The sequence below is a fragment of the Uloborus diversus genome, chromosome 3 (assembly GCF_026930045.1).
Source record: "Uloborus diversus isolate 005 chromosome 3, Udiv.v.3.1, whole genome shotgun sequence".
NCBI classification, from domain to species: domain Eukaryota; kingdom Metazoa; phylum Arthropoda; class Arachnida; order Araneae; family Uloboridae; genus Uloborus; species Uloborus diversus.
Window position 1 is genome coordinate 30866258 of NC_072733.1, and position 14732 is coordinate 30880989.

A 14732-nucleotide genomic window follows, 5' to 3' on the forward strand; every position below is an offset into this window, starting at 1 on the left:
TCTCCTGTGTTTTCTCAAGAACTGTGCATTTAAAGAATTTCTTGAAGTGACTGAACTCGTAACAATATGATCCTTAGCATTTATGCTAGTAAGCGGGAAGTTCTCAATGTCAATGTTCTTAGCCTGATTCAGCTATAATCTAAGTTAATCTAAACATTTACAAAATTACCCTCTTCGTAATACCTGAACTAAGAATTCTTCTGCTAATTTAATGCTTTGTTTCGCGTAATACCAGTCAGATGTTACGCCAAAATCTGCAAATTTACAGTTGTACAATAAAGACTACAGAACAAAGGTAGCAGTATTTTTTTCTTCTTTTAATTTGGGGCAGAACTGTTTCCCTCCTTTTTGCTCCCATGACGGAGAGCCATATGTTTACTCGCTGGTGCTTGTAAAAGGCCTATGGCAAAATTTACAGGCTCTCCCCCCCCCCCAGCATATTCTAAGAAAAGGGTGAGTTAAAATATTTGTAAAGGAAAAACTATTGTTGTATGGATTTTATCACAAGAAGAAAAAGTTTATTCGTTCATTTAATCGCAAAATGTGCCGCCCCTGAAATAAACCGCCATTGTTGATAGCAATTGATCAACGAGGAAGCAATCAATATTCAGTAAATTATTATTTAATTTGCTATAGGAACTTAGAGACGAAACTATTTAGGTGGCTAGTACACGTGTTTCAGTTCAGTGCTTACTTATCCCACTCTTTAACACCTAAAAATGGCTGTGTAAAGATGTACTTACTGCTCGCCGCACCGCCTCGTTTTATCGACCTTTTTTGAAAAATATGCCACTGTTTTAAAAATAAATGACTCTGTTAATCAATTTCAATTATCATCCAAATACACGAGATTGCTTAAAATCCCACCTATACGATTTTTATCCTATCTGTTAAGCTTTTTTTAGTGAGTAACTCTACTTTTTTAGATCGATTAACTGTTGCATTGCTTCTTTTTTTTTCTTTCTAGTTTCATATTTTAAATGTTTTATATTTCTTGAATTTTCCTAAATTTTTAAGAATAAGCCTATTTTTCCTGGTGAAAATTCCCGTGGGGGGGGGGGGGGGAGTGTACTAGGTCCCCAAGACGGCGTCAACCTACGCACCCAATGCCGTCTGGGAATCTAGGTTTATGCAAAAAGCCGAAGACGCACAGGTTCGAGGGCGCACAGAAGGGGGGCGCACCGGTTCGGGGCTGGCCAGTTCGGGGCTGGCCAGTTCGCCCCTGGGAGCACCACTCGAATTTGCCGCCCCCTAAAGTTGCTGCCCGGGGCAAAAATCCCAACTTACCCCCCCCCCCCCGTAGTTCCGGTTCTGCCTAACCGTCACAAAGTTAATAATTTAATGAATAAAATAATACTGTTAAATGTTTTGCCTTATTAAAATAAGATCACGTTGTCAGAATTTAGGTGGCTTGAAAATTGTTGCTACGAAAAAATACGGCATCCGATTTTCCAGTATGTGATTAAAACTAGCATGAGTTTTAAGATTGTCCACTTACAGAACATTCTGCAGCTGTTTTGAATAAATCTTGCTTTTATTTACAAAATTGGGTGCGAATCTCATTAAACTTCATAATAAAATCATATGCTATTTTAAGAACCGCTACGTCGGAAAATAACATTTGAAAAAACTTGTAAAATGTATAAAATTTAACTATTAATAAAATTTCAAAAATAAATTAAATCGAGTAGTTATGAAACAGCATTTGAACTCTTTTAAAATGAGCAATATGAAAATGCGACACAAAAAGTAGCTTGTTATCAAGTACATGCAGAACTAAATTGCTTTCCAAACTATTGTTGATTATCTACAAGTAAAACAGCCACACCTGCGATTTCTGAATAACAGATCGTTTTGATTATGAAATAGTAATGTAAATGGATTAGATGCTTGGAATAAAAGATTGCCTTTGATTAACGTATTCAATGATTACTTAAAAACCTGCTTTGAATTTTTCAATTAAATAGTTCTTGTACATACACTACCAGAAGGTATACTTTTTCTTCTGAAAACGCATCCATTTTAATACGTCAAAATAAATCCGTCCTTCTTAGACATAGTGTTGGGTGCAATCCAAATCCTTGCGAAGGCCTTTCGTCATTGAGGTTGAAAATTAAAAGATGAACTCTTCAGCTATGAAATTAAGAAATTTCAATGTGTTAAGTCATATAGACAAATTCATGATACTGAAATTCTTCTGGTGGATGTGTTAAAGAACAACTCAGTAAAATTTTAACGGAGTGATATCCTATATCATAAATGAGAGAAAAAAGGACATATGGAGCTTCAAAGTTCGTTGCTCTGCGTTACAATTGCTTTTCTTGGCGAACTTTCTTTCTTGGAAATGCTTCAGAAAAAATGTTTAAATCAAGATATAAAATGAGTGTTTTGTTCACTATTTTTAGAGACTTATGCTCAAAGCAGAAAATCTTGAAATTGTTTCATAATATTTGCTTATAAAATCTTACAATATATTTTCATCACTGTGAGTATATTGCAAGTTTGCTATTAATAATGGCTTACGTGGTGAGTAAAGTGTACTACCTATACCATATAGTTGCTTAAAGCCAGTTTCAAACTAGACAAAACCAGATGCTCAAAAGTAGTAATATGAAAATATCACTGTTTATTCGAGTCATGAATATTTCAATCGTTGTTACAGGCGCCCCTGCATGATACTTATACCATATGGTTCTGATTTTTCACGGTACTATTTTGCGATTATTAAAACACGAATTCGACACTACACGGTGTAAAAGTGGAATTTAATGTTACGCGGTTTTAATGTAACGCAATTTTAAAATAATTGAATCTTTAATTTTGTTTTCACTCAATGTAAAAAAATAGAAAATAGCATTAAGGTAATTTTTTTCGTTTTTATTTTATGTCTATATTTTTTCATTGCTGTAGCTCAGACGCCTTTTTCTGCTGCAGAAAATCCCTGATTTTCTTTTTTACAGAATGCGTTTTAATGACAATCAAATTTCTTTCTTTTTTATTGAAAGTAAACAGCCTGTTTTTATGTTTATTGGAACGAAATTTCAGCTATTATATAACTTAACACCTTAATACTTGACTTCGATATAATACGTTACGTATTGTCTTGACTTACGTTATTTCGAAGTTTCGATACAACATGGTACGTATTGCCCTAATTTATGTTACATACATGCATAGTTAGTGTAAAATATAAATAAATAAAGTCTCGTATAACACGGTTTCGATATAGCATGGTACGAATTAACCGTGCTATGCGAGGGACACCTGTAGATATTAGCTCCTTAATCTACGAATTTTATACTTAGGCTTTTGTCTTTAATATAGTGCTTTTTTGATTTTTCGTTTTCTATTTCTTTGTAAATTAAATTTTGATGTAAAATTTCACTTTTGTGTGTATTTTACATAACTTCAGCGCATCATTTAAATGTTTACATGATATGATTTATCTTTTTTAATGATTTCGTATTACTACATTTGGAGGTCTAAACTGATTGTGTATAGAGCTGCAAATGTTATGTGTTGCAGAACAACGTAGGGAAAAAGTTCACAGTGTAGTAACCATGACAACCAGAAGGGAGAAAGTGTGGAAAGTGGTCTGGTCTTAACACGTCGATTCAAAATACATTGACTATTGATAAGTAGCAGAACGACTTCTATTTTTTTTAATTATGTCTCAAATATATATTTTTAGACTCCTCTAAACATTCCTATGAAAGGAAATGTAACAACATATAATCGTACAAATTTACAGAGTACTACATACACGTGTTTCGGAGTTATAGAACCTCTTTTTCAATGAAAAAGAAGTGAGCTATGGAGAAAAAGACATCCGACACGCAAGTTCTTATTCGCATATTTCTACCGAAACCGCTCGTACTAGAACAGCCATCGTTAATCTTACGAGTTATACAGTTTTTCTACTAATTTTAAAAGCTTCTACGGACCTATTGCACATCCTGTATTAAGAAAATTACTTTTTATGATATCTCGATCTCGTATTTAATGGCAAGGGAAAAACAATGGAACTACATTTGTAAGTTGTTACATTGAAGATCGTAAAATTTTAAATCACTTTATCGAGCACCTCGACTATGTATAAAATCACTTCTTTGGACAGAGATATTTTTAACGTTATTAAAATCGAAAATAAACCTCGATAACAGTGCTAAATATTATTTTTATATTGTGAATTAAAAAGTTTATCATTCGGAAAAAGAAAAAAAGAAAAGGCTAAAAGTATTACAATTGAATTTTTTTTTTTTTTTTGAATACAAAATGTAAAATATTCGAAATCAAAAGCACATATATCTCTTCTGTCCCTGTCATCTTCTAAAACTTAAAATGTTAGTGTTTTCATTGAATTGATCAATAGTGCGGTTTTTATTGTTTGTGTATATTTCACGCACCTCAAATGAATTTCGCTCTAAAAAATAATAAGGAGTCTTTTCACGCTTTGAAAAAACCTTTGCTGTATTTTTGACTGAAGAAATTTATCATTTTATTTATGAAAAATGTCATTACTTGACATTTTTGACAATTATTACACAACCCTAAACCCCTTAGCTTCTCAACATTTGATGATAAAAGAGTTCAAATCTCGTCAAAGCAAATCTCTCGACTTTTCACTTATCTGACACTATTAAAGGCAAACTCCTTAAATATTTCCTCAGCATTAAAATAATCTTATCAATCGAATTAATCTAACAAAAAAAAAAAAAAAAAAAAAGATTACTCCCAACTGAAACAGTAGTTTACGGAACAAGTTTTCAATTTAACTGGCGTATTTCTCACCTCTGTAGACAAACAGAACCATGTTTGCCAACTCTGATTCATGACCAAACAAAGCATTATTCAAATCTTATTTCTTTTCCTTCTAGTGGCATCGGTTTGTTGCCTTTGACCCAGTGGCTCGGCTCTATTATTGCCGAAGGTTATTTCCGTCATTTTAACACGTCTCGACTTCAAGAAAATTGTCTTTTCAGGGAGGTAACTGACACTTCAAAACTTCATCGCCCTTCGAATCGCTTTCTCAGCTGACCTCGTGAACGCAGAGATTAATTTACTTTCAATTTTTTATGAATATTTTCCGTTGCTTTTTCGTTGCATATAATTGTAGATCAAATGAAAATAGATTTTTGATCCATATTTAAAATCTTTAAAATTGAATTGAAAACACGACATTCGTGTTTGGCTCTCTTTCCTTGTTTAAAAAACGAAATTTATTTTTTTTTCTTCCCATAACTCACAATTTTACTTATTACTGAAACATGAATGTATTTTTTTTTTTTTTTTTTGCATTTAACAGACACTATTAAAAGAAAATTTCATTTGAAACTTTCAGCTTTTTCCTCAGTGTTAAAAAAGGACTAAAAATTCATGAGGTTAAATAAAAAACATTTAGTATTATTACACTCCATATCGGTCAGAATTTTTTCTACGAGTTTTCCAATGATGTGGGAAAATATGAGCTGCTCCCCTTCCCTGCTTCTTCCAGTAACAGCTCTATATTTCATTTCAATAACAGCTCTATATTTCATTTCAAAATGACTAAAAAGGGTAGAATCCATGTTAATTAAACAAGGGGTGTAACATGATGGTCTCGAATTTTTTTGAATTAACAATATGTTAAATTCATAAAAAATTAAGGATGTACGATTTTTGTTGTTTTAGCCAAAAATATTCCTGGGCCGAGATACAGGTCGCCAAAGAATGTCTTCTCACTTGGGATTTTCGTCAAAATTTCTAAAGTCCATTATCTCAGGAACGGTAGAACATATTTTGTTGCGGTTTGTTTTATTTAAAAGTATATTGTTTCTTGTATAAAAACATATGCAACATTTTGAAATATGTGCTTTAGTTTTTTTCCAGTCTTTTGAAAAAAAAAAGTTTAAAATAATTTTTTTGATTTTTCTCAAATACGTCAATTTAAAAAATTTTCTTTTTTTTTCAGTTCATAAGTACCACTGAGTACTACGTTCCCTTCCCTAAAAAGGAGAGCTTCCACTTTTTCGTTTAACAAATTTTAGAGGCATTTGAAAAAATGAGGGTTTTTAAGGAACTCTTCACGTTATGGCAGACCTGAAAATTAAAAAAAAAAAAATTCGCAACAAGTGACCAGAGAACACTTTTAATTAAGTTATATAGCGAAAATTTCATTTTGCGTTGCCATTTTATCGTGATATTGAATTTAGTGAGAACAAAATAGCATTGCGCTTAAAAATTCTTCCGGCGTTACGCTGAAGAGGAAATGCAGCGAATCGGCTGGAGGCCGCGTTCTTGTTTTCATAAAAAATAAAATTTCTGGATAAAGTAGAGACTCAAAATGAAAATTTCGCTATTTAACTTAATTAAAAGTGTTCTCTGGTCACTTGTTGCGATTTTTTTTTTTTTTTTTTTTTTTTTGAATTTTTAGGTCTGCCATTACGTGAAGAGTTGCTTTAAAACCCTGGTTTTTTCAAATGCCTCTAAATTCTGTTAAACGAAAAAGTGGAAGCTCTCCTTTTCAGGGAACATAGTGCTCAGTGGTGCTAATAAACTAAAAAAACTGAAAATTTTTGAAATTGACGTATTTGAGAAAAATCAAAAATTATTTTAAACTTTTTTTTTCAAAAGACTGTGGAAAAAACTAAAGCACATGTTTCAAAATGTTGCATATGTTTTTAAACAAGAAAAAATATCCTTTTTAAATAAACAAACCGCAACAAAATATGTTTTACCGTTCCTGAGATAATAGTGCTACCGGTAATACCATAATGGTAATACCGTTCCTGAGAAAATGTTGACGAAAATCCCAAGTGAGAAGACCGCCATCTTTGGCGACCTGTAACTCGACCCAGGAATTTTTTTGGCCAAAACAAACAAAAAAAAAAGTATGTCTTAATTTTTTATGAATTTTAACATATGTTAAATTCAAAAAAATCCGAGATCATCATGTTACACCCCTTGTTGAATTGACATGGATTCTACCAAAAGCATAATTTATTTTGTTAAAGAAATCACACGTTTATGTGTGATTTTTAGGTAGCAAAACTTTGTTCGTTTTATTTTGTGAATATATTCTTCTGAAATAAAATGTAGACCATCACGTGAGGGGCAAAATGCCTGGTTTTCTGCTGAATGACCTAACATAAGTTACTTTTTAAAACTCACACTACAAAATAATTGGCATAGAAAGCAAAGTTTATGTTAATAATATTTGCAATGACATTTTTGGAGGATAATTAGCTAAAACTGAAGTCCTAAAATTGACGTAAAAATGTGTATTTTGCACGTGACCAGTAAATTTCATTTGAAAAATGACATTTAAAAAAAAAACTTGAAATTTCTTTCTTAACAAACCACACAAGTAAAGTTCTTTTTTAGGGTAGATTTTTGTAACTTTTAGCTCTAAAAAATTTTTTTTTAATGTAACGGAAAATATAGTCAATTGCCCCACCCCTGACGGTAGAATCATCTGATGTATGTGAGAGCTAACTCATTCAAGAAAAAAAAAAAGGAAAGAAGAAAAAAAAATTTTTTTTTGAGTATTGATGATACGCAACAGCCATTATCTTCTTTTGATTAGGTTGATGAAAAACAAGTTAATAAGGCACCAACCTATTAATTGTAAGCTTAGCGGGTGTTCTCTTTCAGCTTAGTTTTTACTGAATTGAAAATGATTTTTACCTACTTTTTTGTGTCTCAATTGCGATTTCACCCTTGTCACCCCAATCTTTATGTCAAATAAAATATCAAATACATAAATTCATATTTTTTTTCCAAAACAAGGTGCTTCCAAGTCTTCCAAAGGAAGATAAATTTTGCACGTGTGTGACCAGAATAGCTATTTGCTTTCATATCTCGATGTTTCGTGTTATACAGCTATAAATCAAAATCAATCACCCTGTGGCATTAAAAGTCATGTTTCATATTTTGATAACTTCTGCAGTTTAAAAAAAAATCGTAACATCAGTGAGGATACCATCGTTTTTTTTTTTTTTGTGGGGGGGGGGGGGTTGTTTGCTCATTTTTCCAGTTGCGTAACTTTGTTTGCAATACCTGAAAATATCTAATGGAATTTTAGCACATTTCCTGCGTACTTTTTCCGTTTATTGGTAATAACTGCAAGAACTGGAAAAACTGCTCAGAAAAATTTAACTTTTTAATAGCCATATCAAACAAAATTTTTGTTACATTTAGTTCCAGGTCTTAGCAGATTCAGGTATTGTGATTTCAAATATGCAATTAGTTTTGTTCCAAAAGTGGCACATTTATTTTTGGTTGCATTGATAGCTGAGTTTGTTTCCTGAATTCGAAGTTGATAAGGAGCCCATAGACATATATACGTTGATGTATAAAACAGCATCATGAAATACACACTTGCTGATATTTAAAAATAACCGCCACAGCGCTGCACAATAAAAGAATTGCTTGGAGTGTAGAATCTAAAATAGCGAACAGAGTATTAGTATAGGAGATGTTGCGCTTATGTTTCTTGCTGACACTTTTTAAGTTAATGCAAAATCGCAGTTTCTGAGAAGTTGTTCGTTTTTCCGCCACTGGCCACTCCAAAAGAATTCCAAACGGTATACCTTTTTACATGCAATATACCATAGAGCCCGGTTATCGCATCCTTAGAACTCCTCAGTCAGGAATAGTGAATAACAGAGTTGGAGGCGGATGTCATGTCATTGAAGCTGAGAGTGCCAACAAATTGGTAGATAAAGTGAATTTATCTCATCAGCGAGTGTCCGCAGCATGGTGCTGCTTGACTCGTCAATTAAAGGCAAAGCTTGGGGGGGGGGGGGGGGGTCTTTAGCTACCAGTTTATCTACCAGTTTGTTGGCACTCTCAGCTTCAATGAGATGACATCTACCTCCAGCTCGGTAATTCACTGTTCATGACTGAAGATTTCTAATAAAAACAAAACTGCAGTCTCAGGATGTGAAAACCGGGATGTCTGGTAAATTGCGTGTAATTCTGCCTTACGAGAGGTAACTTACTGCTGTATACCTTTTTGTTCGAGTGAATCCTCAAAACTGTTGCTGTGGACTTTATTATTGAATTCCGTAAAAACTGCAGCTTTTAGAGAGAATCCAATTTCAGATTCGAAACCAATAATGAGGACGACTGTTAAAAAATCTCACGCAGCAGAAAAATAATAGAAACTATTCCCCTGTGTAATTTGCCAAGCCACCTGTTTAGAAACCACACGGCGATCAAAAATACTTTGCCCGTAATGCTAGTTTCTCTCCTTTGTGGGAGATTTCTTCAGATCTTGACCAGTCTCATTTTCTGCCAAATAGCAATGACTAAATACTTAAAGAGCATAGCAATTTTTAAAAGGGAAGGTATTTCATTCCCCCAAAAAGATCATAATCGAGCACTGCATTGTTCGACAAATACGGTACAGGAATCACGGACGCTTTTTTGTTTCTAGCAATCATCAAAACGATCCGTGTTTACCATAATATTTACCCTTCTACCCTAAACTTGTTGATATGAGAGTCACTCAATGTTAATTGAGTGCAATAGCCTTGAGAGTGAAAAATCAAAACATAACGTTAGCCATTACATTAATTCGAGCATGACAAATGATAACCGGAACCCCTTTCTATGCATTCTCTGGTGGAAGGGTCAGCTAACCTGTCTAGGCTTTTGCGGCCCTGAGACTGATGTCAACAGCCATTTAAGGACACTCAATTCCTTATTTCTGGTGTTATTTCCGAGTTCATTTGGATTTCAAGCTATTGGCATTTATTAATTTATTTTTATCGCAGTTTTTTGTCCGGAAATTGACGTATGCTACCGATTTTTTCAAAAAGTTGAAGGTTTTTGTATTTGAAAATAAATATTGACTTCAAGGAATGATGTTTTATTGAATTCCCGTGCTTTTAAAATACTTCCGCAGTTAGTCATGAACTGGAAGTTTCAAGGAGAGTGCCATTTCTTGAAGATAATATAAAAGTAAAATTTCCTTAAAGTGAAACGCGCGGACTAGAAATAAAAGTTTCACAGGAAAAAGTTCATAAAGTCCTAATGAGTTAAAAATAAATACTGTTTCAGATTGAGATTTTTTACCCTTTTTCTTTAATATGCATTTTTGTTTTGCTAATTTAAAGATACCAATTTAAAATTTTCAGTGGCGTTTAAATTTCTCTGAAAAATTATGTATCGGAATCTTTTAGCTTTTATTAATTAATGCGTTGGCTTGCTACTAACTTCTAAAGTGACTCAAGTTTTTTAAATTTATTTTATAGTCTAGGTCAAAAACTAGGGATCTTTTTGCGACTAATAGTGAAGTTGTAAAATCTAGCTAAAATATTTTTAAGGAAAAAAAATGTCAGACGTTCTGTTCGATAAGAAACTATTTGTTTCTCACTTAAATAAAACAATTTAAATTATTTTTCAATTAAAAAAATAAATACTATACAATTCCCTTCATCTTTAGTGATATATTATTACAAGTTTTTGCGTCTTACAACAGAAAAGAACTTGAACATTTTCCCAGTTTTATTTGATATATTTTTTACAATGCAAGTTTTTGCGTCTTACAAAAAAACTGAACATGAACATTTTCCCAGTTTTATTTAGTAACAAATATTTGTTCCTTAAATATTTACTTTTGTTCTAAAACTTTCAATGTCCTTTTTTTTTTTGTGCATTTATTGCATTAAATGAACCTATTTCAGTGATTTAGTGTAAATGAAACATGGTTTGACTTTATTAAAGGCATAAAGTTACAAATTGAATACCATGCCGAATAATGCTTTTTCAACCACTAAAGCTGTTTGATTCCCATAAAATCCCTTCAATTATGCTCTTTGCATTTATTTTATGCTACATTATTGTAACATTGACAATTTCAATGCTTCAAGCATGAATCCTTAAATTTAAGCCTTCGCGGTTATAGGAGGAAGAAGTGTCGATAGTTTTTTAATGAGAACTTAACAGCAGATGAAGTAAGAAGAACGCGGTTGAGGTAGCTTTTTTTTTTTTAATATTCTAGCATTTTTCTCTGTTCAAACACTGAGGAAAAGAATGCCACGATTCGGATTACCGCTATTGCATCAAGAACAGAGCAGAAGCTACCTAGCTACCTGCCATGTGACAATGAAAGAAATGAGTCTTTCGCAGAGTTTTACTTATGAGTCCAAAAGGAATTTATTTCCACTGTAACAAAGGGAATTTATTTCCAAAGTACTTCTTTTGAGGTTTCAACAGTGGTTTCAACACTCTTAATGTGAGGTACACTAATTGCCGGCTGCTGTGCTAACAATACGTAACTTTGAAAATGTGGAAAGCCCAGAGACGCTGTTCTGTGCAATCTGAATCGAGCTGCTCAAAGGCATTCTTCTGAACTTGGCCTTAGCAATGTTTCGCCAAGGCATATTTCGCCTTTAAGCCTAAAAATCTATTCCAAATTAGAGGATGGCATTGTTATTTGCATTCTTTTTCCTGGTCTTGTCCTTTCTGATTGGATGATGTTTTGGTCTGACATTCAGTTGCTTGTTCGATTGCCAAACTTTGCCATATGCAATTAGTTTTATAGTTTCATCCCAAAATATGCGTATACGAACATAAACCCTGCTCGTTAGAAGAACTAAAGGGAGCTATTGTGAAAGTTACTCAAATCGACAGTGCGATGTTTTGCAAGAGTCCATCTAACTTTCAAAAACACCTTCAGAAATTCGTCAGTGATTACAGACAACACCTGAAAGGTGTTCTTTACATTTTACTTTGTCAAATGCTAGTCCAACAAACTCCAATGTGTGCATTATAGAAAAATATAACTATTTCAAAATATGTTCAGTCCCACCTTTCTTCCTCACCTTATACATACAGTCAGATCCCGACTTACGCGAGGGATGCGTTCCAAGACTCCTCGCGTAAGTCGAAATTTCGCGTTGTGGAAACGTGTTGCGTAAATGAATTTTTATTAACGTACCCAATCATTTTAGACATTTTTAAACACCTTTTGAACTGTTTAATAGACCATTTTTTAACTATATATTACCGTTTCTTGCACAAAGAGTTGATTTTTCATTATATTTTTTTTATAAAAGCTGCATTATTCAACATAAAATGATATTACGATGAATAAAATCCTATTGGAAAGAGATACATAAAAATAAAACAGTACGGTACGTAGACTATATTTAGTAACAATAAAGCATTGCACTGTAAGAGTAAGTGGATAAAATAATTTTCATTTATAACTTAAAAAAGGAAGATGATTTATGATGCGCCAATGTTCTCGCCATTCTAATATATTCAGTAGCTTCACATTTACTTTTATAACATTTACAACTATGGAAAAACCCCTCTTTCAAGTTCTCCATAATCTTCAATTATACGAGCAGATTCATACTGTTTGCATTTTGCTTAAACACTTCTCTTGACTTTTAATTATACGTATGAAAGATTCACTCAAGCCTAATTGTCATGCTGCCTCCGACCCACTTTCTAGCTGTTCAAGCATATCAAGAATCTTTACCTTTTCTAAAATTGTCGCAAACTTCCGCTTTTTTTTTCCATCTTAAAATTTTAGTTGAAAACAAATTCTAACAAAGCTATGTTTATAGTGTGCTGTGCGGTAACTTGCGCAGTCAGTGATGCTAAAAGGATAAAAGTACTTTCATGAAGTCAATGCTTAGTAGTTAATAACAAAGCCGAAACTTAGCATCACGACTCCTTTCCATATATTTTCGCGTGTTGAGAGCGAGAAATTCACTTTAGCTCTAAAATTCATTGCTCCTGAAAAACTCGCGTTATAGCCATTTCGCGTAAGTCGAATCGCGTTGTAGCGGGAGTCGACTGTATACATACAGAAATGGACTGAATTTTCATATTTTAAGACATCAACCGTAAATGATGAATCTTACGGTTCAGCATGTATGGAACATTCCGTACACTTTTAGTATAAAATGAACAATTTGATTAATTTCGAACAAATGTAAATCGATTGCATTATTTTAAAAGTATGCTTTAAATACGTTTTTCGATATTTGAAAATAATAACTGGGAATACTTATAATTGGAAATACTTAGCTTAAGAAATCTCATGTAACGTGTCATCAGCTTTAAAACATTTTTTGATAGTAAGTTCGTATGTCTTTCTTTCAGACAGGTGACATTCATACTCTTGAGGGTAGTTACGTCATATATCCTTTGCCTGCAGATGAAAAGACATCGATCTTACCTCATCATTTATCACCATTACAACTCCCAGATCCTGAACGTCCATGGAGGCCATTGGTTGCTGAAAATATTCAATTTTGTGACGTAAAAGGTAAGACTTAAAGTTCATTGTCTGTGATTTGTTATAATAATGTAGGCTACTTTTTGAACTCTCGGTGAAATTAAACCATACTAAAATTTGATACTAAAAGCGGGTTAGGCAATTTTCGTATGAAAATATTTAACTTTGATTAATTCTACAACAGCTAGAATCAATTACAGACATAAAATTTTAGTTGGAGCCTTATACAGCCATGGAAAAAATTAAGGACACGTTGAAAATAAGTGTTATGTATGAAAGTAATCATCAACCGCGCAAACAAAATCAAACATAATTTGATACTTGTAAATATAAAACATTGGAAACCAGTTAGTATGAAATTAAATAAAAATGTAATTCTTGAATTACAAATTAACCCAAATGTTTTAGGTGAAACATGAAAAAAATTATAAAGAATTATAATAACAAATAATTCTCGAAAAAAAAATATTCGACAAAATCACTTTTTCTTCAATTGCCCTTCATCAATCGTCCCGTCGTTATCGGAAAATTCAGTTAAGGCTTATTTAAAAATGTTTTTACACGCCAATTCTATGGATGATGTCTGCTCCTCTTAATTTGCATATTGTGTCCCATCGATAGACACTTTCTAGTTAAAATGCCCCACCAATTCTCTATAGGGTTTAAATAAAGACTTCTCGCTGGCCAGTCCAGAATTTTCATTAAATTGGCCTGAAACCATGAATGTGATCCTCAAAACACATGCCAACTTGCATTGTCTTGGTGAAACAAATAATAACCATTGGTGATAAGGGGTGCTACAGGTAATACGTTTTCATATAGCATATCAACACATGATTCTGAATTCAAGGGATCTCGGATGGACACAATTGGTGGTGGACACAATTGGTGGTGCTCCATTAGCTGCAAAACCTGCCCACACCCATCACAAAGCGTTTCAAAATTGTCGTTTGAAAAAAAAGGTTTCGTTTTGCAAATCAATCCAATAATGGTGAAAATGATCTTATCCGTGCAAGTAAAAGTTTTTGTCATCAGAAAATATGGCATATTTCCATTGAGACCCAACAGAAAAAAATTTCTTAGCGAATTCCAATCAAAGCTTCTTTTGAACCTTTGCAAATTGTGAATGTGACTGTATTTTAGCATATGTAACATAGAAGTTCGTTTGCAAAATATTACGAATTCGGGTAATGCAAGGAACATTCATTTAACTTTGAATTCGAGTAGAAATGTGTTTTTTAAAGCGAGCTCCATGAACAATTGCTCGTTTCTGGCGCTTAGTAAGAGAGAGAAGCTTGCCTGTTCCTCTTTTTCTTACCATACTCTTTTGGATTCTTCAAAAAATTATAAATTACTATTTTAGATCTGTTTACCCTGCTTGAAATTTCACTTGAACTCATTCCACATTTTTTGTAAGCATTAATTTCACTTTTCGCATTCAAAGAGTTGTGTGCTGTTCGGCCTGATGAAGATCGAGATAAAGTAAACAATC

The 14732-nt window shown here is 33.0% G+C and overlaps 1 protein-coding gene across 1 annotated transcript in view; it reads left to right on the forward strand.

Annotated features, from left to right (window-relative positions):
* Positions 1 to 13281, forward strand: part of LOC129218314 (zinc metalloproteinase-disintegrin-like EoVMP2) — a 154163-nt gene extending 140882 nt beyond the window's left edge. Inside the window, exon 3 of the mRNA XM_054852550.1 lies at positions 13105 to 13281. Within this exon, the coding sequence (XP_054708525.1) occupies positions 13105 to 13281 (177 nt within the window). The remainder of the gene's footprint in view (positions 1 to 13104) is intronic.
* The last annotated feature ends 1451 nt before the right edge of the window (positions 13282 to 14732 follow it).